The sequence below is a fragment of the Trichomycterus rosablanca genome, chromosome 19, assembly GCF_030014385.1.
Source record: "Trichomycterus rosablanca isolate fTriRos1 chromosome 19, fTriRos1.hap1, whole genome shotgun sequence".
In the NCBI taxonomy this organism is placed as follows: Eukaryota; Metazoa; Chordata; class Actinopteri; order Siluriformes; family Trichomycteridae; genus Trichomycterus; species Trichomycterus rosablanca.
This window is the reverse complement of record NC_086006.1, coordinates 21,206,293-21,231,927: the sequence shown is the minus strand read 5'-3', so window position 1 is coordinate 21,231,927 and position 25,635 is coordinate 21,206,293. Positions and strand designations below refer to the sequence as shown.

The 25,635-nt window shown below is 40.6% G+C and overlaps 1 protein-coding gene across 1 annotated transcript in view; it reads left to right on the top strand.

The window, feature by feature from the left end:
* Nucleotides 1–24,801, top strand: part of wnk3 (WNK lysine deficient protein kinase 3) — a 65,744-nt gene extending 40,943 nt beyond the window's left edge. Inside the window, exons 3-25 of the mRNA XM_063016069.1 lie at nucleotides 847–1,019; nucleotides 1,493–1,713; nucleotides 3,833–3,990; nucleotides 5,072–5,160; nucleotides 5,412–5,631; nucleotides 6,079–6,415; nucleotides 7,468–7,595; nucleotides 7,820–8,032; nucleotides 10,031–13,552; nucleotides 13,765–13,802; nucleotides 13,913–14,039; nucleotides 14,121–14,237; nucleotides 14,339–14,440; nucleotides 14,674–14,872; nucleotides 15,945–17,602; nucleotides 17,758–18,035; nucleotides 18,431–18,450; nucleotides 20,710–20,861; nucleotides 21,056–21,387; nucleotides 22,291–22,502; nucleotides 23,350–23,445; nucleotides 23,529–23,710; nucleotides 24,331–24,801. Coding sequence (XP_062872139.1) covers nucleotides 847–1,019; nucleotides 1,493–1,713; nucleotides 3,833–3,990; nucleotides 5,072–5,160; nucleotides 5,412–5,631; nucleotides 6,079–6,415; nucleotides 7,468–7,595; nucleotides 7,820–8,032; nucleotides 10,031–13,552; nucleotides 13,765–13,802; nucleotides 13,913–14,039; nucleotides 14,121–14,237; nucleotides 14,339–14,440; nucleotides 14,674–14,872; nucleotides 15,945–17,602; nucleotides 17,758–18,035; nucleotides 18,431–18,450; nucleotides 20,710–20,861; nucleotides 21,056–21,387; nucleotides 22,291–22,502; nucleotides 23,350–23,445; nucleotides 23,529–23,710; nucleotides 24,331–24,642 — 8,886 coding nt within the window. The 3' untranslated portion in view covers nucleotides 24,643–24,801. The remainder of the gene's footprint in view (nucleotides 1–846; nucleotides 1,020–1,492; nucleotides 1,714–3,832; nucleotides 3,991–5,071; nucleotides 5,161–5,411; nucleotides 5,632–6,078; nucleotides 6,416–7,467; nucleotides 7,596–7,819; nucleotides 8,033–10,030; nucleotides 13,553–13,764; nucleotides 13,803–13,912; nucleotides 14,040–14,120; nucleotides 14,238–14,338; nucleotides 14,441–14,673; nucleotides 14,873–15,944; nucleotides 17,603–17,757; nucleotides 18,036–18,430; nucleotides 18,451–20,709; nucleotides 20,862–21,055; nucleotides 21,388–22,290; nucleotides 22,503–23,349; nucleotides 23,446–23,528; nucleotides 23,711–24,330) is intronic.
* Nucleotides 24,802–25,635: the final 834 nt, after the last annotated feature.

The following is a 25,635-nucleotide window of genomic DNA, read 5'->3' as shown; positions in this document are numbered from 1 at the left end:
ATAGCCAAGTCTGGCACAAATATACATGTCTTTTTTTATAAACACACTTGTATGTTATGTCTACAGAAAATCGTATTGTCTAGTTTGTTCTACAGCAAAATGACTTTTCACGTCAAATCAAAACCTTCTTTGTTAGCATACTATAGAATTTGTAGAATTCCAGTGTCAGAAAGAACCTGAATATAACTATAGGATTCCTGCACTCAGTATATAGAGTATCAGGCAGAGGCTACCCTGCAAAGCATCACAGCAATTCTCTGTACTCGCACTCCCCAGGCTGTCAGAATAGCTAATTCACCTGCTGTCAGCTTTATTTCAACATTTACATTATCACATCATTATTAGTTACGTTAAAACAAAACCATAATTTATACTTTATTATAGTTTATTAGGATTTTAATGTCATGTTTTAAACTTTGGTTACATTCATGACAGGGCAGGTAGTTACATGTTATTAATCAGTTTAAATTTTATGTCACCACCATCATGGGCAATTTTGTATCTCCACTTTACTTAATCTACATGTCTTTGGACTGTGGGAGGAAACCAGAGCTTCCAGAGGAGAACACACAGACATGGAAAAAACCCAGACCGTTCCACCTGGGAATCAAACCCATTACCTTTTTGCTGTGGAGCAACAATACTACCCACCATGTTAACTAAAACAGGGGTTAAGCTTAATGCTGTTAGCCTATAGCCAGTTAGGGCATGATTATACCTATTAAAGAAAATACAAAACACTTTCTCTTTTTCTTTTACGTATAAGCATTTGATTTTATGGCATGCTTTTTGGTCCAGTCTGAGGTTTTGTTTTTTATTTTAAATTTCTGGCTGTCTGTGTTTCAGGACCGGAAGTTGACCAAAGCTGAGCAGCAACGTTTTAAAGAGGAGGCTGAGATGCTGAAAGGTTTGCAGCACCCCAACATTGTGCGCTTTTACGACTCCTGGGAGTCGACTCTCCGAGGGAAGAAGTGCATCGTTCTAGTCACAGAGCTCATGACTTCAGGAACGCTTAAAACGTCAGTGCTTACTCGCCTTTCTTTCTTTTTTTGCTACTTATCCCCTGCTTGGTAAATCAGAGCATTGGGTTATTTATATTTCTGAGGCCACAGTGACAGATTGGAGAGCCTCTTCTGCTTGAGTTTAGTTTCTATGGTGATATGTTTGACATCACCGTTCACTTACTGCTGCTCTTCATAGCTTAGCTTTATATTACACTTATACATCTTGCTATTTTATCATGCATGTGAAAAGTACATTGGTGGCACAGCTGTTAGTTAGAATGTTACATTACAGGACCTTGGCCACCCCCAGACATAGGCAATCATCAATAGCACTACTAAGATTCGAACTCAGATCTCAGAGGTAGTGGGCTAGAGTAATAGACTGCTGCGATAGCCCTGCTTTATGTATAATGCTCTTTATGTCAGGCATTGTCAGGATGTTAACCATCATAAATGGCTGATCTGGTTGGTGAATATATACTCCACAGATACCTCAAGCGCTTTAAGGTGATGAAGCCAAAAGTGTTGCGCAGCTGGTGCAGACAGATTCTAAAGGGCCTGCATTTCTTGCACACACGGACGCCACCTATCGTACATCGTGACCTTAAGTGTGACAACATCTTTATCACAGGCCCCACAGGGTCGGTGAAGATTGGAGATCTTGGCCTGGCCACACTTATGAGGACTTCCTTTGCCAAAAGTGTGATTGGTACGTTCACATTTGCTACCACTGTTGCTGTTGATGGAATAAACCCTTAGGCTTTTTCAGCTCTCCCTTGTTGCTCATTGTTGACCACTGACCTCAGATATGCATTATTGATTTCAGCTTGCATGCACACAGAGATGTCAATACTTATTGAGTTTAGAGCAAAATGTTCCGGGTGGTCCAGTAATGGTACAAATTTAAAAGAAAACACTGACTAATAAATCACTATAATGTGTGTAGGAAGCAGGTTGGACTTTTATCAGCACTTTCTTAATTTAAAAATGAATTTAAATTTATTAAATTAAAATAGTTTATTTAAAACTTGGCTGGAAGTATTATTTATGTGTTATTAAGGTCTGGTGTACACTACACCAGGGTTTTTAATACCTCCTAAGTTATTGAACCCTGGGTGGTTGGAGAGAGAAGAATAATATTTAGGGCTGTCAAACGATTAAAATTTTTAATCGCGATTAATCTCAGAATTTCATATAGTTAATCGCGATTAATCGCATTAAAAAAAATCTGTGTAAATGTTATAGAAAACAAGGATTTTTAAGTGAAATGTTACAATTAAAATGGTGAACACATTTTATGCTAAATGTACTTATGTTAAAAACTGCTGGGACAAGAGAAAACTGTAAGGGAGTTTATTCACTCACATACTAGGCAGTAAATGTCAGATTGTAGGTTAGAATTTCTCCATCAGCAAACATTGTAGATCAGCGGTGCTTTAGGTGGGATAAGGCATAGTTATTGTATCAGACTTGTCTGTGGTTGTATCGTGACGATGGTTTGATGGACGTTTCTACACGAAGTGAGTGTGTTTTGACCCTTTGGGGCTTCCATAGTTCATGAACTAACGTGCTCGACTCAGCTTTCCGGTATTCGGTACAGAAGAAGAAGTTAATTAAGTGTAATAAAGTGTTCTGCTCCCGACAACTTGTGAATATAGCGTGTATTTATTTCTTTATTATGCAAGTGCATCATACCACGATCGGTTACATTATGTTAACAAACCGCAAATGAAAAACGGTGGCAAGTCCGACATTAAAACGTTTGTTCTACCAGTCAAGTGTCAACATGAACTAGAATTTGCGTTAATGGCACAAATTTTTTTAATCGCGTTAAATTGAGGTCGCGTTAATGCGTTATTATCGCGTTAACTTCGACAGCCCTAATAATATTCATTTAATAAACTTGTACGTGAACGCCCCCTTGTGGAGGCTTTATGTTACACGTTGTATAGAGAGAGTAAGAGGCATTGTTTTGCCTGGGTCGCGTAAAAAATCATGGATAAATTTGTGGGTTGTGTAAACAAAATGCGGGATCCCAGAATCAGTAATCCACAAACTAGGTAAGGTATAAATTGATATATGCTATGCTCTTAAAAATAATAATCCATAATTAATGGTTATACATTAACCACCCAAAGCTAAAAGCTCTCTGACGGCAATCACTAAAGCAATAAGCCACGAGAGGCCGTGCATTACTGTGATTTTAGCACGACGCGAAGCGGAGTGCCTAAAACTTCTTTCCCGTGCTAAAATCATAGCAGTAACGCACGGTCTCGAGTGGCTTATTGCTTTTATAAAACGGCGGTCAACATAAAATACAATAAATACAACAATGTTTAATTCATAAATGTATTTATTGTGTATAAACTTACAATAAAGCATTCTTCCGCGATGCCAGGTAGTTTGATTAACAGTGTTGCTAGGCAACATGAGGGCGAAAATAACATTAACTTTTTCTTTTCAGTGGCGTATTAATATGGAATGATGTGAGGTGGTCATAGGTCTGCGTTTATCGGGGATTTTACAACGGCTTCGAACGCGGCTCAGCCAATCAAATTTTAGGACCGGAACTATCCGTTTGATAATTTTCATTTTTAAATCATGTTTAGTTTAGTGAATTATTTACTTTATTTTTTTACTCATTAGTAATAATCATTATAAATATAAAATTACTAAGAGCTTAACTCCATAGTATGTATTTGCTCACATGTGCAAGAAAATATGTTTACCAAATCCTAGGCATAAGGATCATGTGATGTGCATTAGCATTAAGATTTATTCTATTTAATGACTGTTTTCACCACTAGCCCTGTTGCTCATTTACCCAGGTACCCCAGAGTTTATGGCTCCAGAGATGTATGAGGAACACTATGATGAATCTGTGGACATCTATGCTTTTGGCATGTGCATGCTCGAGATGGCTACATCTGAGTACCCATATTCTGAGTGTCAGAATGCTGCCCAGATCTACCGCAAAGTCACCAGTGTAAGGTTCTTTTCTATTTTATTTGGTAATGGTTGAATTATAGCATGTTTAAGTATAAAAAGAGGAAAAGCAAAATGGAAAAGGACCATCCTGATTTAAATGTTACTCAGTTCAAAAGCATGGTATGGGTTTCATGGGTAACTTGCACATCTGTGAGGAAACTATTAACACTGAAGGGTAAATGCGTATTTTGGAGCAGCATATGCTGCCCATCTAACCGACATATTTTTAGGGACGTCCTTGTTTGTCTAGCAAGACAATGCCAAGCCAGCTTGCAGTACAGACCCATCTTTAACTGAAAACGATATTAAATTATTAATTTAGTTTTTTTTTTTAAATGTTGATTTGTATTTTATATTGAAATTAGTTTGCATATTATAAATCCTTTAATATAAATACATGGCAATATAAACAATATCATTCTAGGGGGAGGGGGATCTTACAAATTGACTATACCTTTGTCAGTGTATAGTAGTAGGCTGCTGTTTAATGACAGCATGTTTTACCCAGTAAATGTGATCTGTTATGTCAGGATCAAGGGCAAGTACTTGTGAAGGAAAGAGAAAAGACCAGTGAAAGTAACACATTTATTTGTAGAGCTGCACAGACAATATCTGGCAACTTTAGAGGTGTAATCTGCAAACAGATGGTTTGTAGCTACATATTCATTCATGAACTGACTGTTCACATACTGTTCCATGGTTTTAACTCAATACAGTAAAATTTGTTATAACTTATTGAACACCTAATAAAGTACTAGGTACAAACATTAAGTTGTGGTAATTATGGTAGTCATCAGCAACATGAACAGTTTATTAGCAGCTCATTAATGCTCTTAGTTTCTTTCAGTTTTCAGTAGTTATTAGTAGGTGAGTATGACCATTTATTAACCAATAAATGGTAGTAATAATGGTAAAATGTCTGAGTCTGAATATATGATTAATAAAATGTTAAATGCTGCTGTTATAGTTCAACATCATCTAAGTAGCTTTGCTAAAGTGCTATAAAGACAGGAAAGTAACAAATCAGTTAAATATGAATGACAGATTAATTCTTGATGGAACGATGTTTCTCTTTGCAGGGGATTAAACCTGCTAGTTTTAACAAAGTCAATGACCCAGAAATTAAGGAGATCATTGAGGGCTGTATTAGACAGAACCGAGGAGAGCGGTGAGTACAGCTGAAAAATGCATGTATTATTTAAGATATATCTGTTATAATCTGCTTATTTTAATATTTTTATAAATACAAAAACCTAAACTCTATTAATATTGTAATAATTATCTTGTATCACCGTAATTAAAAGAACACACACAAATGGAAGATGTAAATTTTAGCCATATTGCCCAGCCCTAGCAGTAGGCATGTCCTTGTACTCTTCTGATATTTATGCATTCTGCATTCTTCCTGCATCCACACAGACTTTCTATTAAGGACCTGCCCAACCATGCGTTCTTTGGTGAGGACACTGGTGTACGGGTAGAATTGGCTGAGGAGGACACAGGCTTCCAGGATTGCCTGGCGCTGCGCATCTGGGTGGATGAACCCAAAAAGCTAAAGGGCAAACACAAGGACAACGAAGCCATTGAGTTTAGTTATGACCTGGAGAATGATAGTGCAGAGGAGGTGGCGCTGGAGATGGTAAGTTTAAGAGGATTTAAAGATTTAAAAGCATTCTTATTGCCCGAGTAAGATTTGTGTGTAACAGTAGGTACAGTATGTATGCAGAAGGTTTAAGAGTAATGGCATAGCGTAATCTGGCACAACATTTTGAATTAAATTCCAGTTGGACTGCTTTTTACTTAGTTTTATGTGCTAAACATAAACTGTGAGATTTTTTATATAGCAAGATTTATGTTAGGGTACAGGATAAAGCAGTAACTAGCGACAGACCCATAGTACTATGGTTGCAATCTGGCACTCCAAGTTAAATTGTATTTAGTAATGTTTACTGTGACAGTGGGTATTACATTCCATGTAGGGTTGGGTTTAAAGACTTTATGTGTTTTCTACATTTACTGCCAAACATAGATGCACCACTCATTATTTTCGCAGTGATGAATGTTCATTCTCTTTTGTGATCTCTAGGTAAAATCTGGGTTTTTTCACGAAAGCGACGCAAAGGTGGTTGGAAAGTCAATTCGAGACAGAGTAAATCAGATTAAAAAATCCCGTGCAAGGCGACAGCATCAAGGCCCGGAGGAGCGGCGGGATTTCTCTGCCGTTGTCTCTATCTCCTCCACTTCTGTATATTCTTCATTATCATCCTCTCTGGGTCCTGGAGCTGCCACTGGATCTGCTGCTGCTGTCTCCACTGCTCCCTCTGTGGGGGCCACTAGGGGTCCAGGGGAGGGAGAGGACTTGCTGGAAGTGGACCAACACAATTGTGAACAAATACAGCGCAGCAATGCAGTAGGCCTTACAGGTAACACATACTGACCAAATGATTCATTCATGATCCTAAGAGATTTAGGGTGTTCAGGTTGAATTATTGTGTACATTATGCTTTTAATTGTTTTTTTTTAAACATAGTCGTATGGCCACTTTTGAAGGGTGGGTGGGTTAGAAAAAGTCGCATTTAAAAACAGAAGTGAAATCATTTTCATCCTTCACTAACTAAGATTTGTAAATGGCTGTGATTGTAACCTTGACACAGCACATTTCCATTTTTTGTTGATCTAAAATTAGCTTGGGACCAAATAACTTGGCAGCTCTCTTGCATATAGTTGATGTATGGCATTCTTTTTGGATAATAGAGTTTCCCCTTGCAGTTCTTGATGCCAGGGTGGACTGTGTTAGGTGACAGTAGTTTTCTGAAGTACTCTCAAATCCATGGAGCTATATTTATCATCATAGCGTATCATAGCAATTTCTCATGTAGTGCCACCTGAGGGCTGAGGTCAGGCATATTAAAAAGTGGCTTCCAGCCTTGCCCTACATGAACTAAGATTTCTCCGGATACCCTAAATCGTTTCACAACATTATGTATAGTAGATGGTAAAAAAATCTTGTATTGAGTTTGGCCTACAAAAGTACTCATCACTGTTTGCAAAGACTACACCTCTAAATGATACACAACATTTCCGGAGATAGGGTTTGTATATTTTTACCCTAGCACGATCTGTCCAAATATTTAGTCACTAGTTAAAACAGTTGCAAAAAAAAATCAGAGAATTTCTGAGACTGATCCTGCATGTAATACATTTTGCACTGACTAATAAATGTGCACTTATTACAGCTGGCTGGTTATTAGCTTCACCCATCTTTGATTAACATCTAAAACCTTTTACTGTTCTAATAAACCATAAAAGCTCCAAGCTCTCAGAAAATGGATATCGGCGTTCCTCTCCAGAGCACTTCTAATGAAGCATATTGCAAGCTTTCATCACTGGAGGACTGAAGGGAATTTTAACATCCGCTATTCGTCTGTTATCCCTGCTTCACACTGATGCTTATATCTCTTGTTATATTTTGCAGAAGCAGAGAACGTTTCTTCAGTCAGTCAGGACTCAACTGCAAATGTGCAGAGCCAAGCCCATTCCTTGGCACGAGACTCTGCAAACACATTTGCTAATGCTCAGACCAATTTTGCCACCGGAACATCTGTATGTACTTCCTTACTAAAAACCACTATCATTCACTAATTGCATGCTTAAGAGTCTTGTGTGTGTGCATGTGTGTGTGCGCATGTGTGTGTGGGCATTTTTGCATGTGTTTGTGTGCTACAACACTTTTATATGAAACACAAAAAGGCTTGTGCTAAATGAATGCATGATCTGTTGAATGAACGCATGCCCTGAAGGATAAGCTTATATTTTTTATTAACCAGGTAAGGCACAGTTCAGGGGTTGCATCCCACCCCCAGATGATTCCTATTGGCCAAGGTGGAGGGGATCCAAATATGCCTGTTGGTCAGAGTGGTCAGACATCTGGCATGTCCACTGGCCAAAGTGCTTGTGGGGTCCCTAATATTCCTGTAGCACAACCCTTTCTTCAGCCAGTTGGAGCACAGATTGCTGGTGTACTGCAGCAGTATTCTCAGGTGATTGACTACTTTGTGTCCAGCTTCTACCCTCTATTCTCTTTATAGTTTGTTTTGATGAATTTCTCTGGACACAGCATCTACATTTTTGGTAAACATGCTTCGCTTCTTTGTACTGCTTTGTATCTATAAGAAGTTTAGTTGCTGGATCAAAAATATACACACAGCAACTTATTATTTTTAATAATTATGAATTTGGTAATATAGAAAGTTTTATAATGTCCTTTATGCTTTATGCCACTTTATCTCCTTCTTATTAATCTTTAGTTATAAAGATTGATTAAAGCTGGTGACTTCTTTGTGCCCATATAAATAGCACAGTTTTGACCGCAACCATTAAAAATTACATAGAATCACAATCTCTTTCTTATCAACCTTGGCACATCTGCTTTTAGTTCTTGGATTACTTCTGACCGACTGTACAATCTTACCACACAGCTTGCAGTCAAATAAATCATTTTTATATAGACACAAATTTGCCAGCAGTTATCACTAACAATTAATTAAAGGGCTGTGCCACAAAGTGAAGTCGCTCACAAATGTATATACATTTTTTACTTCACATATATGAAGAAAACATATATAAACTTTTGACTATTTACATATATGAGGATAACGACTTTGCAAGCAAGAAATGTCAATGGGATTCCAGCTTGTATCATGACCTGTTTGTGTCCTGTGTTAACATGCATGATCAGTATCAGTATCCACATCATTCTCATAGGGGAAATGCAGTGGTTTTAGAAAGTATTCAGACTTTTTGTACTTTTTGGATTGATCCAATTACCATCTTTACCTATTAATCTACACTTAATTACCTCTCAGATTGTATAGCAAGCGTCTGTTAATTGCCATTTTATGTCTTTTAACAAATGTTCATTGGGGATTAGGTCTAGGCTTTGGTTCAGCTAATCAAGGAAATTTCGAGACTTGTCCTAAAGCCATTCCATTTTTGTTTGGGCTGTATCCTGTTGAAACATAAACTGTCACCCCAGCCTGATGTAGCGTGCACCCTGGATGATGTTCCTATATTTCACAGCATTTATCTCTCTGTATTATACACTGAGTCAAGTCAAATTTATTTGTATAGTGCTTTTTACAATAGACCTTTTCTCAAAGCAACTTTACAGAATCCAGGACCAACAGACCAAAAACGTCAAAAAAAGGTGACAGTGGCAGGAAAAACTCCCTTAAAATACAGGAAGAAACCCTTTCCCATTCTCCTTGGGTGGCCTGGAGGATAATTTGAATAAATAGGATTTACACAAATCATACACATGAGCACTATAGCAACATGCTGGGGATGGTACTAGTACCTATTTTTTTTACCAGGCGTGCTTTCTGTCTACCCAATGAGTTGCCTTGTTCTTTTACATGCAGTCTATCGAATTCTTCTGCACAGAACTTGGAGCTACTCTAAAGTGATCTATTGGTGTTTACCTCCTTTTGACCAAGGCCCTTCTAGTCTAGGTATCCATTTTTCCCCAAAATGTAGATTGATAGGTGATTATTCACCAAATCAAATCCACAGCACAATAAAATAAGCAAAAAGTTCAGATAAAATTTTGAATCCACTGTATGTGTAACATGATCTGATACAAATTCTATATCTGTTTGTGCACTCTTGTCTTGGCTAAATTATTTAATGCTTGTTGCTCTGTGTTAAATTGTCTTTGAGTTTAAAGTACACAGGTATTAATATTTGCAATTGATACAATCACTTAGTATAGTGGTTTAAATGTTCTTGATACGAGTGATTGTAGTCTGAGTGTAATCTGATCCTGACAGGAAACAACAAGTATTTAAATTGATTAAACCTAAATGAGCAAAATCCTAATAGCAAGTGCTGATTCCTAGTGTACACATTGCCCTGTTACCCTTGAATGATTAATGACTTATACTAATGCTTAATCTTACTGTCTTTGTCTCCCCAATCCTTTCTTTTACCCTTAACTCCATGCTGTACTCACTAATTACCATGCTCACTCATATCTGCAGTCCCTCACCCCATATCCCACAGATGCGACACAAATGTCACACTCACAGCCAAGAGAGGCAGTTCACACTTCTCATGCTTCTCTCACACAAACACAGCCTTGTGTAGCTCCCATGTCAACCCAGACCCACATTCCTAACCTACCTGGGCCACCAGCTGTATCATCAATGGACACAATGATGACCCAGACCCAGCCTAGCACTGCACCTCAGCAACAAGTTGAAACCGTGCCCCAACAAATTGCAGTTCAGCATCAACAACAGATAATGTTAGATCCACAGACTGCACTCTTACAACAACCACCCCAATCACATCAACAGACATATGGAAATTCACAATCACATGCGGCTGTATTACAACAACACATGGAGCAAATTCAACAGCAAGGTGTTTTACTGCATCAACCTCCTGCTTTATCAGGAATACCAACCCAACAGGTAGACCATGCAAAGGTATTTTTGCAGGAGCAGCAGCTGCATCCAGATGTAGCACATCAGCCATATATTCCACAGTATCAACAGCAGACTCTTGCTGACTTACACCAACAGGTATATACACAGCAAACTGTAGGGGTATCCCAGCAACAGCAAATCCAGCAGAATGTATCAGCACAGCAACAGTTATCACAACATCAGCAGATATTTATGCCCAATCAAGTTGAACCGCAAAAGTTAATAGCAATGCAGTCAACCTCTCAGCCACACCAATCAGTACTTGTTGTACAGCAAATGGAACAACAGAAAAAACAACAAGTCTATTTACAGCAACAGCAGCAGATAAAGCAACAAGAAATACTTCTTCAGCAACAGCAACAAAATACTGCAGTGCAGCATCAGATGGAACATCAACAGTCTCTACAGCAGCAGCAAATACAACAACAAGCTCTACTGCAGCAGCAACAGGTCGAGCAGCAACAAACCAATTTACAGCACAAACAACAGTTTGAACAGCAACCTTTACTGCAGCAACAACAATTAGACCAACAGACCGCACTGTTAATGCAACAACAGGAAATACTTCACCAACAACAGATAAATACTGCAATGCAGAAGCAGGTAGAACAACAACAGACTCTCCAGCTGCAGCAGCAAATACAGCAACAGGCACTACTGCAGCAACAACAACATTTAGAGCAGCAACAAGCCCATTTACACCACAAACAGAATTTTGAACAGCAACCTTTAGCACAGCAGCAACAATTGGAACAGCCAGTTCTATTAGCACAACAACAGCTAGAACACCAGGCTCTAATCCACCAACATGCACTTTTAAAACAACAGCAGTTCGAGCAACAGCAGTTAGTGCATCAGCAAAACCAAGCCATATTGCAACAACAGCAGCTTCACACCCAGCTTCAACAGCAAAAACAAATTGACCATCCGTTAGTCGAACAACAGCAACAGTCAGAACAACTGCTGCCTGTATTGCAAGACATGGCAAAATCTCAAGTTACCCAGTCTCAAATTCATTATCAGTCAGAGCAGCAAGCATTTAAACCAGAGGGTGATCAACATCAGCAGATGATACTACAACAACAGACACAACAACAATCACAAATGAGAGAGTTACAGCAGCAGACTCTGCTCAACCAATGGCAAGATCAACAGCAGCTTCAACCACATCAACAATTGAACCATCTGGTACCTCTTGGACAACAGCAGGTTATAACATATGAAACTCTTCAACTGCAACATCAAGCTCTACTTAGGCAACAACAGGAACAATCACAGCTCCAAAATCACACATTGTTTTTACAGCAGCAGCACCATTTTGACCAAGCACCTACTGTGCAATACAACAGTGTACAACAAGAAGCTGTCACTCTTGAGACTGTGCAACAGCATCAGCAGACTCTACTCCAGAAGCAGACTCTGCCACAGCAAGTTTTGTTTCAACAGCAGCAGCAGTTTGGACATCAGATAGCTCTTGGACAGCATCAGAGTGAAGAACAGAAGACTGTCACCCTAGAGACTCTTCAACTGAATCAACAGGATCTGCACAATAAACCACCAGATCAGCAGCAACTACAGCAGCAGTTATCTGTACTGCAACTGTCCAGTCAGGCTAACCAAAGCTTCACTCAACAACAAATAGTTCAGCAACAAACGGTTTCTTCTGAGCACCAAGATAGACCTTCTAACAATATGGTTGTTCAAACAATATCACAAATGGTCAGCTCGCAAAGTCCAAGTCAGGTCCAAACCTCTGTACAACTTCCACCACCTACAGCAACAATTCAGTCTTTAGGTCATGGTGAAACTGTTACACAAATCCATGGTCAAATACCTGTACACAGCCAAGGTCACTCAATTCCACAGTCAACAGTTCCAACCCTGGGACAACCTAATCCTACACAATTTCAAATTTCTCAGGCATCTGCAATCCAAGCTCCAGTACAGAGCCAGGCCTCAGCACAACCACATGTAAAAGCCCAGACCTTTGTTTTAGCTCAATCACAGACTCAACTGCCCCTACAGGGACAGATTGTCCCAACTCAAGTCCTGCCAACTCAACCTATAACTCATGTCCTTTGTCAAGGTTCAGTGGTACCTCAGTCAACTCAAGCCCCATCTACCTTGCTGACAGTTCCATATACTCAAACTTCACAACTTGGTCAAAAAAGCATCCAGTTAGATCTCACACAGGGTACACAGCAGCTACAGCTTCCACCTCAGCAGTACCATCAAATGGTGGTATCCCCTGTATCTGTGGGAAGTAGCATTACTACTTCCTCAGGCACTCTAGTTTCTGGCACCTTGTTGACCAACCAGGCTCAAATCCCAGTCCAGGTACAGACACAACAGATAGTTAACATGCAGACTCTTGAGCAGTCTACACCACACATACAACCTCAAATTCCCCAACAAGTACAGCAAGTTCAAAATATGCAGCAGCATCAAGTCCAACCACCGCTTCAGAGCCAGGTTTTTTCATCTGTAAATCAACCGTTACCACCTCAACCATCTGCCCTGAATCAGCAACCATCTCCGCTACAAGCAGCCTTGGTTGCTTCACAAGTCCTACCAAGCCAACCACATCAGACACAAGTTCAGACTGACCCACTTCATAGTCAAGTTGTAACAAACCCAATAACCTCTCAACAACATCTGACTCAAGTAGTTGTACCTGCCAATTCTCACTCCCAGACAGCCCTTCACTTACAGACAAACATCCACCCACAGACACCTGTCCAAACACAGGCCCATCTCCACACACAGACATACACAGAGCCCTCCGTCACTTTTGTGCAGCCATCATATCCACAAGGTATACTGCATCAAACACATATTGCCTCCAGTCCATCTCATACCTCCCTTCATACATCTTCCACCCTGTCAGACCTCCAACTTCCTCCCTCAGCCTCAGAACTTCCTGCCTCCACTGAAACACAACCTGGGCTAACTGACATCGCTCCCACTGCCTCTCTTCCTATCAATACTCTACAGCCCTCTGGTTCTAATGGCATTAACCTTACCCTGGTCTCACTGGCAGACTGTGACCCTGCATTGATGAGCGGTACACAGGTACAAAATTAATGTAACTCTGTTTTGTTCTGGTTGTTTGATTTTTAAAACACTTAACATCAACAAAATCAAATATACTCACCAAATCAAACTCGCTATTTCTAGTTGTTAAATATAGATTTTTTTAATATGTTTTACTCTTTAGGAAACTGCCTTTTTCATTGGCATTTGGTGTTTTCTGTATGTTTGTTTCTTTTTGCCTACATGTATAGGAGAATCCAGACCAATCTGGCAACCATTCCGTATTAGGGTATGTTCTAGTTACTGTGTATTTTTAAAATTGCATAGGTTTGAATGTATTTCCCATTAGCTGAGTAAAGCATATGTAGTTTTGATTTGTTTGTACCTTTTTGCTTTTAGCTCTGTTCCAGTCAATGGAGAAGAATCTCAGTCAGTAAATGGAAAACTAGAGAAGCTGAAGACTCAGAGAAGATCTTCCTATCAACGTCCTGAAAGAACCACTCACTTTCAGCTGAGCATGCTGCAGGTAAACATCAGATTATGTCCAGCCGACCAGCTAAAATAAAAAGAGTGTAAAAATAACAGGACTGTTTATACATTACTGTAGGTGTCGAACACTGGTGATAACATGGTAGAGTGCCAGCTTGAAACCCATAGTAACAAGATGGTGACCTTCAAGTTTGATATTGAGGGTGATGTTCCAGAGGAGATAGCAGATTACATGGTAAGCATTAAAATTGTCATAGGGCTTTGACCTTCCCTGTAATGAAGAAAAGTAATAATAAAAACATATCTGACTTGCTTGATTTAATTGTATATATTTAGGTGGATGAAAAGTTTCTCCTTGAATCAGAAAAAGAAAGATTTGTGGAGGATCTGAAAAGTATTGTGAAGAATGCCCAGGAGAATCTCAGCACCCAGTCACAGGTATGTCGTTTTTAATGGTATGTCTGTACACCCTAAATTTATGTCAGTACACATTCATGTTCAGCAGTGGCACAAATGTCTTGTCTATTTATCTGCTTTTTATTTCTTCTTCTTCTTTTTTTTGTTTGGTGGCAAAAGCTTTGTGACAACTTTTTTCCCTCAGTGGAGGTCAGAATTTTGTTCGATTTCCTTTCTGTTAGCTTACAATTCTTATCCTTGTATCCCTCTTTCAGTCTGCACCTATGGAGCAACTTACCGTGAGCACACCATCAAGTTCTGCTGAGTCTGCTACTCAGTCTTCTCCAGTGGGTCGCTGGCGATTTTTTATCAATCAGACTATTCGTCATCGTGACTCGCACACCAGCAAAGGAGCCTCCACTCCCCCGCCAGAAGGGGAGGAACAAGATTTTAAAACACCAGAGACTGAAAGAGGTACTCATTGTCATCACTGGGCATGTTTAGAGAGATCTTTTGCCAGCTGGAGTCCCAGTCTAAAATCATGACTGGCTTGCAATACCAAACATTTAATCTAGCTTTATCCACACATTACAGTTCAATGGGGCTAAAAGTATTCAAGTTCTTTGTTTACTTACATCCACTTGGAATGAAAACATATAAAACACATGATTTATCAAAGTTGTGTAAACAAAAGCGCATATTTGAACTTCCAGAAGGACATGCCATCTACTCTGGGGCTGTTTTAATAAACACCATAAATATAAGCACTTGTTATTCAGTTCAGGTTTAGCATACTTGACAAATAGCTTTAAGGTGCATAATGTGCACTTGTCCTTGTTTACATAAATTTTCTACTCATTTATGGGGGTGTGGTGAAGTATTAAGAATGTTATACTTGAAGGACAATGTAAGAAATTGAATTGCAATAGAAATTTCATCAAACAATGATTGCAATAAAGATGTGTTTTTTGGTCCCTTAGCAGTAGCATTAAGAAAATAACATTAGCTGTCACACAGATTTGATGATAAAAACGGTCGTCACATAAGTGAATACTGGCTTAAAATCGATCAATCCTTGAGAGGTGCAAATCTGTCTGTGATTTCTGCCTAATCCTCAACAATTTCTACTTCTAAATTACTACTAAGTATTAACTTACTTTTATAAATTATAAAATAGAAACTAAACAAGTTTACTCAAGCCACTTAAGCCCCAGTTCTGCTTAATTCAAAGTTTTTTATTCAACTTTAAAAAGTATCACTACTTACTGAATTACCTTCAGTTTAGTTTAAGCTTTACAGTATTCACACTGATTATAATTCATTTAATAATCATCTATAACTCCTGATCTATTTTAAATAGCTTTATGATAGACTGTGCTCTATCCAGGGTGTGCACTGTTTGCACTCTATTGACTTGCTGAGCAGTGGGTCTGGTTTATTTGGAAAAACTGGGTGCAATGCAGTAACACACCCTGGACAGGGCAGCAATCCATTTCCCTTTAATGTATTTTTACTAACAATGACCCTCTCCCCATATTCACTGCAGCTTCAGACTATGAGGATTTAGAACAGTCAGACACCCTGCCTGGACTCAAGGAAGTGACCCCCTTTTCTGTCCCAACCTCTGGTGTTGGTGTCTCTGTTTTGGACTCCACCAGCTGTACCTCAACAACTCTCCAAATATCCACAGCACCTATAGCATCTCAAAACACACAAATTCCCACCCAGCCAGTTGCTGAAAAAGAGTCTTCAACCGCTATTCAAGCAAAAGTTCCCAGTTCTTCTAGTATGGGCTCCAATTTTGGCCTAGGCTCTGTAGATGGCGCCACCACTGTACCCACCATGAGCGAGAGTCAGAAGCCTCCATCTAGTGACCAAATACAGCTACTGCAGCAGTTACCCCAGGCGCCAACAATGCTGAGGCCAGAGATTCAACCTCAACAACTCCCAGAAGTCTATTCATCGCAGCCTTTGTTTATAAACACTGATCAAACTCAGCAGCAACAACAACAGTTTAATCCGACTGTCCAACAGCAAGGGTATCAACAGGCCCATCTTCATTCAAACCACACCGAGCCACACTCCATTCTGCAGGCTCAGCCAGTCGCAACAGCACCTCAGACCTTAGCCAACACAATCCTGTCTTCAGTGCAAGAGCAAAACACACAGGCCTTTCAAGCCCAGAATTCAGTACCAATTGCTTACCAACAGGGACATCCTGATCTTGTTCCTCAACCAATAGGCCAGCAGACTGTCCACCTACAGCCGCTTGTTCTTCAACAGCAAGGTAATCTGGAGCAGATGCATTCAGTGGTACAGCAGCAGGGTGTTCTCATGCAGCAGTTAATGCAGCAGGAATCTGTGCAGCCCTCGTTGGCCCTTCTGTCAGAGCAGAACTTACAAACACAGGAACCGTTATTTCACAGAGCACAAGTTCAATCTCTGGTTCCACAGCAGATAGCTCCTGAGCAAATGCAACCCCAGCCAGTGCCACAGCAGACGACTCAACCTACAACCTTGCCCATGCAGAAGCAGCCGTCTTTCCAGCATTCAGAGTCGGAGCTCTCCACTGGAGAGGCCAGTGTCACGGAAGACACCTCCAGTCACTTTGCTTCTTTCCATCCACTGTCCGATGTGCCTCTCCCACTCTCCGAGACAGCTGCACCAGCCCTGGCACATGTGCTGTCACCATCACCTGCCCAACCTTCCTCAGTGGCAGAGTCAGACAGCGAAGGCCCTCCAAAAATGGAGTTTGTTGACAACCGCATAAAGACACTAGATGAAAAGTTGAGGACTCTGCTGTATCAGGAGCATAGTGGCAGTGGAGCCAATAATTCCACCCTAGCTTTCTCTGCCTCAGGCACCGCCTGCACCTCAACACAAATGGACGAGTCATCCGAATCTCACCCGCTGCCTCCATCTGCACCCTCACCCCCTTCTGTCTCTTCCTCAGACACCTCCCCACACTCCTCTTCCAGCACCACCTCCTCAACTACTTCCCGCTCCTGCTCCACCTCGTCGGACAAAGATGGGGAGAAAACGAGAGAAGATGGCATCGTTCAACCTGCTCCGGCTTCCTCTACTGCTGTGGAGTGTCAACCTGCCTCATCCTTCACCTCCCCCTCCCCTCCTTGCTCCCTTTTGTCTTCTTCACAGGAGCCTGTGCCAGGACCCCCATCTCTACTTGGTGAACCCACAGTTCTTGTAAGTCAGGTCTGAAACAACATGTTTTGAGTAAAAGCCTTCTTCAAATCACTGGGTCACTAATAATGCAATAACCTGCACGTGCTTTTATTATAGTAGCTCTGACATATCTCCGTGTCTTCTTTTTTTCACTTCACTTCCTGTGTGGTACCCAGGCTACCTCCTCCCTCTGTGACAGCAGTTCCCCTGGAGACGTCCTTTGGCCATCCTCGTCCCAGCACCCCCTCACACCAGCAGCCGGACAGCAGCAGCAGGACAATGAAGGAGGTGGATATTTTGGCCTAAACCTGACATGTCCTAGTATCAGAAATCCTGTTAGCAAGAAATCCTGGACTCGCAAATTCAAAAGCTGGGCGTGCAAACTGCGCCACTCTGCCAGCTTGTTCAAGAAGCCTAAAGTCCAGCAAGGTAGCGTTTGCACAGAGCGCGAGTGAGGGGTGTGGGTGGGCTAGAATTATAAATGAATGTGTAAATTCTAATACAGCTGACTCTTACCTTGCAAGCAAGGAATTGTCATATGAATAATAAATTATTAATCTTAATAGCTGTATTTACAGTGTGTTTCAGTCTGTACTGACACTACTACATTACCTTAACCACATAAAATATCCCTTATTCCAGTCCTGGGGACCCACAGCCCTGTATAGTTTCAAGCTTGCCCTGCTGCCAACTCATTTCATCTCATTATCTTTTGTTATATGAGTACGGAAAACTTGAAACTGTCCAGGGCATGGGCTCTTGTCAGAACATCAGAATCCTTGTTTTTTAATCATTCATTGCTTTTAAGTTGCTGTACATTAACTTTATGTTGTAGCTTCTTTTTCTTAGTTTGCATGGGTCACCCAGGGGTAAGAACAGTGGAGTGTAGGGAAAGGAGAAAACGTAGCAGAGGAGAGGAAAACCGTTGGTGGAGCCAGACCTGGATGCGAGCGCGCAGTCATATTTTCAGAAAAGTAAACCAACATCAGCCCACCCTGTCCCGCCCCTCACCTGCCTGCACAGTTGGCTTTCCCTGGAATCTCAACACATTTGCTGAACACGACACCAGCACACTGGTTAATTTTCATCTGCCAGACACTTTGCACCTGTGTTTTATTTCAAGCTTGTGTCACACCGCATTAATCAGTGTTATTAAAGTTTTGCCTGGAAAAAACAGCAGGTGCAAACTGTTTTATTGTGGCACAGTAGGTGAGATCTTTGTATCATTAATTGTGGATTTGATTACTATGTACAAAACCAACTCCACTTGCTACTGCATCAAAAACACTTTAACACCTTATGTGCTATACGTTTTATATACATCTCAAAAATAAAGTACATCAAGTCATCAATATATGAATAATAATCATGTAGTTTAGACATCTAATACCAGTTTGGAAGGAAACAAGTATTCAGTCACTAATGTTATTGAAAATAATTCTAGTGCATAAATGTGCTTGTATGAACAAACAATGTATTTATAAGCATAAGCAAATATACCTAATTATTGGAAGAAAAGTATTGACTATGAAAAAATGTGTAGGGTATTACGACACACGACACTTGAGCCAAGTAAACTAGGCAGTTGTAGCCTAGCGGTTAAGGTACTGGACTAGTAATCGAAAGGTCGTGGTTCAAACCCCACCACTGCCAGGTTGCCACTGTTGGGCCCTTGGGCAAGACCCTTAACCCTCAATTGCTTAGACAATATAGTGTCACAGTACTGTTAGTCGCTTTGGATAAAAGCGTCTGCTAAATGCCAAAAATGTAAACTGTGGGTGTGGGAGCATCATGATATGGGACTGCTTTTCTGCAAACAATACTGGGGCATCCAAGACAACATAAACATTCATTCATTCATTTTCTTAACCCCTTATCCAATTGGGGGGGGGGGGGGGGGGATGCTGGAGCCTATCCCATCTTTTCAATGGGCGCAAGGCACACAGTAACACCCTGGATGGGGCGCCAGTCCATCACAGGGCAGACACACACACACACATAAACACACACCCATTTTACCTATAGGGCAATTTTGTATCTCCAATTAACCTGACTGCATGTTTTTGGACTGTGGGAGGAAACCGAAGCTCCCGGAGGAAACCCACGCAGACACAGGGAGAACATGCAAACTCCGCACAGAAAGGACCTGGACCGGCCCTCTTGGGAATCAAACCCAGGACCTTCATGCTGTGAGGCGACAGTGCTACCCAGTGAGCCACTGTGCCACCCGACAACATAAACAGAGTGGTCATATTAAAAATATTTATTAGGGCAAAATAACTTGACTGATTCTTTTGTTGTTGTTGCTTTTCATTTCATTCTTACATTGTTTTTGTAAGATGCAAGTTTGGACTTTCTATGTTCTTAATAGGATTTTTAGTCAATTTGTTGTTCTTTTTACTGTAGATACCTTAAGCTGTAATTGTTAACAACTAATACATAAAACATTTAGGTTTAAAAATACATACTTTTTAAATACAGAAACAAAATCTGTTTCAAATAGCAAAAACAAAAGTAGTTGAATACTTGTTTCCATACTTGTAGGATAATTTTCTTGCACTTACGAAGTGTTATCAAAGTTTTCAATGTCCTGTTCTTTGCTGCCTGGGTAGGCTTTTGGATTTTTTTTTATGTCCTGCATGTCTGAACATATAACCACCACTAATAGAGCATCATTTATAGTGAGTTTATTTGAAATAGATTTGATGAAATGGTTAATCATGACAATGGTCCATATATTTAAATGCTATGTATGTTATCATGTGCATGTGCATAAATGTTTAAATGTTATTTTGGCTGCAAGGATTCCATTTTTTATCAGTATTAAACACAATGCACATTCCAAAGACAACAAATTTTAGATCTTGAATGTTCATAACCATTACACACCAAAACCAGTATTTTGTCATGATCTACACATGATGTAAATTTTCATGAAGCAAAACACTGTATATGAGCAATGAACTATTATGCAGCCATTTTTACTGAATGTTAAATGAATGAGTGATGCGGTTTGTAAGCGCATGCATACTAGCACTAGCTTGTTTCTTACAGATGCTAAACAGATTTAGTAATTATTAACACAATACTAATTAACACAAATATTTGTGCTCATGATTATTTGGCAGAATTTACCTTTTATTTTTCTGATCTGGCCTTGTCCTCATCTCTTGTTCTGTTTCACCTCTGGACAGATGTCAGTTCCAGCAGTCAAGGAGTGAGAGATGAGAAAGAGGCACCTTTAAAAACCCAGCCGTGTTTGCAAACAGGACGTTTCCAGGTCCAGCTTTTTGTCTTTGCTTATTTTTTTACATGTAACCGAGGGCTGCAATAATCGTATACTATGTACTCTATATACTCTATACACTATATACTCAAAAATATGTGTAGTGAGTTTGGGTTGGGGTTGTTTTAAATTGTAAAAAGGTCTATAAGCAGTGTAAATGATTTCTAGATGCTTGTTCTTTTTTACAGGTCACACCGGTACTCCAGCCTGAGGATGCAGCTCCTACAGTGGAGGCAGCATCAGGCCAGGACAACGTTCCCAAAACAGTGGGACGATTTCTTATCACGAAGGCAAGGGAGAAGGAAGAGCAGCTGACAGACAGCTCTCCTGTCTCTCCGGACCTGGGGAAGGACAGGCGAAAGAAAAAAGGAAAGCATGAAGAAAGGTTGGAAAGGACAACATCGACAGGGGCCCATCACCCGCTACGTAGCCACACACAGTCTCCTGCAGGCAGCAGTGATGATGAAAGCGAGGTGGAAGATGAAGAGCTGAGGAAGGAACTGCATCAGCTGAGAGAGAAGTAAAGATACTATATAAATTTAGTTATCCATCATTTATTTCTCTTCACTAGTAGTTTAAATATTCAGTTATTAATCATTAGACACGAAGCATGGTTTGTCATCTATCTGCAATTTCAATTCACCATTCTCATATAGATTACTATTACAAAAATCAATTCTTAGATTTCATTCTTTAAGACTGTAGGGTTTAGGTTTGCACATGTTGGGTTCATGGATTCATGCACTTTATGCCAGATTCTGACCCTACCATGTCAGTGTTCCACCAGAAATCAAGAAACAGACCATAAAAAACAATGTTTTTATCTATAACTGTCCGCATTAGGTGAGCCAGTGCCCACTGTAACCTCAGATTCCTGTTCTTGACTGACAGGACCAAACCACTATGTGGCATTCTGGTTCTGTTGTAGCCTACCTGCCAAAAGTTTGACATGTTCAACATTCTGAGATGCTCAGGCAAAGCCAGTTGGGCCTGTTGGATGCCTGACCAGGTCAATAGCACCATTTGTGATTCGACTTTAAGGTGGGCAGGCACATTAGACCTCTGCACTGCCCAAACGTCGTCAAGTTGTATTTGTTGATGCAGCTGCAGACTGTGTTAAGTGACAATGGCTTTCCAAAATACTGCCAAGCCTATATGCCAACAATTAACAATTCTTCTGCAATGCCTGGTCTGAGGGCTTAAAGGTCACACACATTCAACAGTGTTTTCCAGCCTTTCCCTACACAGACTTCTATCAATTTTAGAGATATTGTGGGTGAAACAGATTTGATATTATATCAGATTTTATTATTAACATTAAATATGATATTTCTCCTGGTATCTTAAATACAATTTTACTAACACTAACATCACGGCTTAGAACAGTGCATTATTAGTATAACCTTTCTGATCTTTTCCATAGACACATCAAAGAGGTGGTTTCACTGCAAGCGCAGCAGAACAGAGAACTACAGGAACTCTACAGGCAGCTTCGCTGTCTAAAAGACCGCCGTCAGCCCGCACTGTCCCCTGCAACAGGACTGGCCATCTCCCCACGAAGACCTCGACCCTCCAAAACTAAACTCCGCCCTCGTCCTCATTCCCACACAAACAACAATGGAGTTTCACACCAAGGTGCCGTCAACATTCTTCATAACATATGGTTTATATATAGCAGATCTAAACTTGTCTATGCACGTTTAAATAGTAATTTACCATGTTAAGTGTAAACCCCAAAGTCAAATGTGGAGTAACCTGACACTGACTTGTTCTCTTTTTTATTAAAATGTTAAAAATGTGCTGCTCAGGTGGCGCAGCGGTAAAATACGCTAGCACACCAGAGCTGGGATTTTGAATAGGGGGGTCAGTGATAGCTCAGTGGTTAAGGTACTGGACTAGTAAACAGAAGGTTGCCGGTTCAAGCCCCGCCACCACCAAGTTGCCACTGTTGGGTCCCTGAGCAAGGCCCTTAACCCCCAATTGCTCATCATGTTCCGCTCATTGTGTAAGTCGCTTTGGAAAAAAGCGTCTGCTAAATGCTGAAAATGTAAATGTAAATTAATACATTGTATCAAATCTCAGCTCTGCTGTCCAAGTGGGCTGGGTGGCTACATGAACAACAACTGGCTGTTTGCACAGGGTGGGACTACGACTGATGAAACTATGACCTCTGCTGGCTGATTTGATGGTGCCTGTGCAAACTCGAGGAATAATGCTGATCAGGGTGTGGCTCTCCGTGCACAAGGCTGATCCGCTTTTGAACTCGCCTTGTGCAGGTGAAAAGATGCAGTCGGTACTGCACACGTGTCGGAGGGGGCGTGTGTCAGTTGCGAAGCTCCTCAGTCAGCAGTGGAGGATTGTATCGGTAGTATCGGGGTAATTGGATACTACTAGATTAGGGGAGAAAAATGTGGTAAAAATTGTTTAATTATATATTTATTTTTCCTTATTATCTCAACAATGTTTACATTTACACTTTTAGGTGCCCTCCAGCAATCCAGCAGTTTCTCCGGGGAGCCACCTAGACCTCGTTCTTACTGCCACTCAGAAAAAAAAGCTTCACTTATAAGCAAGACGGGTATGCACCCAACAAAAATCAACTTTTCTGTTCTGTTTATATCAAAATAAAATTCAATTGTTTTCTTATTGTCATTATTTCAGAGTGCACACCCTCAGTCCACTGTTCATCTAACAGAACATGCACCTTCACTGACGAACTGCACAAACTTGTAGATGATTGGACCAAAGAGGCTGTCATGCCCGCTCTACCCAAACCGTCTCTTAATCAGATCAAGCAGATTCAGCAAGTGCAAGAATTAAGCGGGTGGAACCAGGCTACAGAGGTAATGCACCTTCTCAGGAATTATACAGTTAACTTAAAACTTTATGTATTTAGTCAGTTTGTATTGTCAGTTTAGTGTAAGTGTACCAAAAGTATTTAACCCACCTTGTTGTGTATGTGGTTGAGCCACTTTTTTGCAGAATTACAGCCTTCAATAGTCTTAAATAGATGTGCACAGCATGACAGCCAAATTCCAATTCATCCCATAAGGATACAATTCGTTTAATACTTTTTTATTCTATTTATGCATGTCCCCCTTTTCTCTCAATCTGGGCGGCACGGTGGCTAAGTGGGTAGCACTGTTGCCTCACAGCAAGAAGGTCCTGGGTTTGATCCCTAGGTGCCCCAGCCACTTCTTTTCACTGGCAGGAGGCGGGTTCACACAGGGATCAGTATCACGTATGGAGAGTCACTCACTGATCTCTAGGATTTTCCCTCTCTGTGCAAGTGCCATTGAGCAGCAAGCACAGGCCACATTTGCAGCAGCAATGAGGAATCCGTACGTCCCACCTTTCCTTAGACATAGCCAATCATCTCATCAGTGGTGGGCTAGCATGTTTAACTACCTCGCCACACCAGTACCATTACATATTTCTAAATATGAACATTTTCCTTTCTTAGGCTTCAGCTCCAGCCTGGTTCCCAACCACGTCTTTAAATCTCCAGAGTGCCACAGCATCCATCAACAGCACAGGAGGCCCAACCCCTCCAGTCTACACCCAGACCGTCATCACTCCTGTATCGCAGCAGAACCCTCACCTGCAGGCTCAGGCCTTTCAGTCTGTACAGTATGGTCTGCCTCAGCCCACACTGCCCAGCGGGGTAACCTCTAGTGTGCCCAATCCTCTGTCTGCCCACTTGCCTTCTTCCTCTACGCCCACCAGCATTGCCTCCACCTCCACAACTTCGTTCTGTTCTTCTACAAATGCATGAGGCTTCTCCGGTTCTGCATTGGTCCTGGTCTTTGATGCCAAAGTCAAACTTGTGCCGCTGCTCTACCCTCCCCTTTAGGCCTGAACAAAGGAGGAGGGGTTTTATTTTGACAATGTGAAAATTCAGTCGTGAATAATAAATAAGGAACTAGGACAAAGAGTCCCGAGTGTGTGCAAACAATGAGGATTTTGTGTGTGCTCAAGTGGGTCGACATTTTCTCCTTTGTAATTTTGTCTAATGCAGGTGAACCCAACCCAAACCCTATATCCAGAAGAACATTTTGAGGTTATGACTTCTTTTTCTCCCTTTTTTTTCCACAATTATGTTAAAGGAACTATTTTTATTTTTTTTTAAGTGCAATTAGCAACCAATATTTGAATTCATTCTCTGTTGTTTTATTGTTTAACCAGATGTTAAAGAAAAGGTTATAAATAAATAAAGCACAAAAATGTATTGCAGATCAAGACAAAAGTAAAGCAGTAACAGTTGCCAGACCAGCCTAAAGGCTTATATTCTTAAGAAAACCTGTTTTCATATGTGCATTTCACCTTTTAAATCAAGGCTATAATAAAGGCTACATTAAATATGAATGATTTTGAACGAAACCTTTTTGATAACATGTCGCCTTTTAGAGTAGGTTTAGTGTTTAGCCCGATGAGATTTGAGGTCAGCCTCCAGAAACGGTTTACAGCAAGGGTTCTCAACTTGCGACCCCTGACAATGGAGTTGCTGCCTGCTCTACTATACTATAGGCCTCTTATTACTATACATTACTGCGTACATTATTGTGCATCCTGTTAGGCTGATTTCTGACCACTGTTACAGCCTATCATGGGCCAGCTGATTTACTGGTTTACAGATGTGTTTACATCTTTTAATAAAAAAAACTAATAAAAGACACTTTTTTATGTTGTCAGAGAACTACTCGTTATATCGGCTTGTACACTATATGACCAAAATTATGTAGACACCCCAGTTCTTAAAAGATGTATA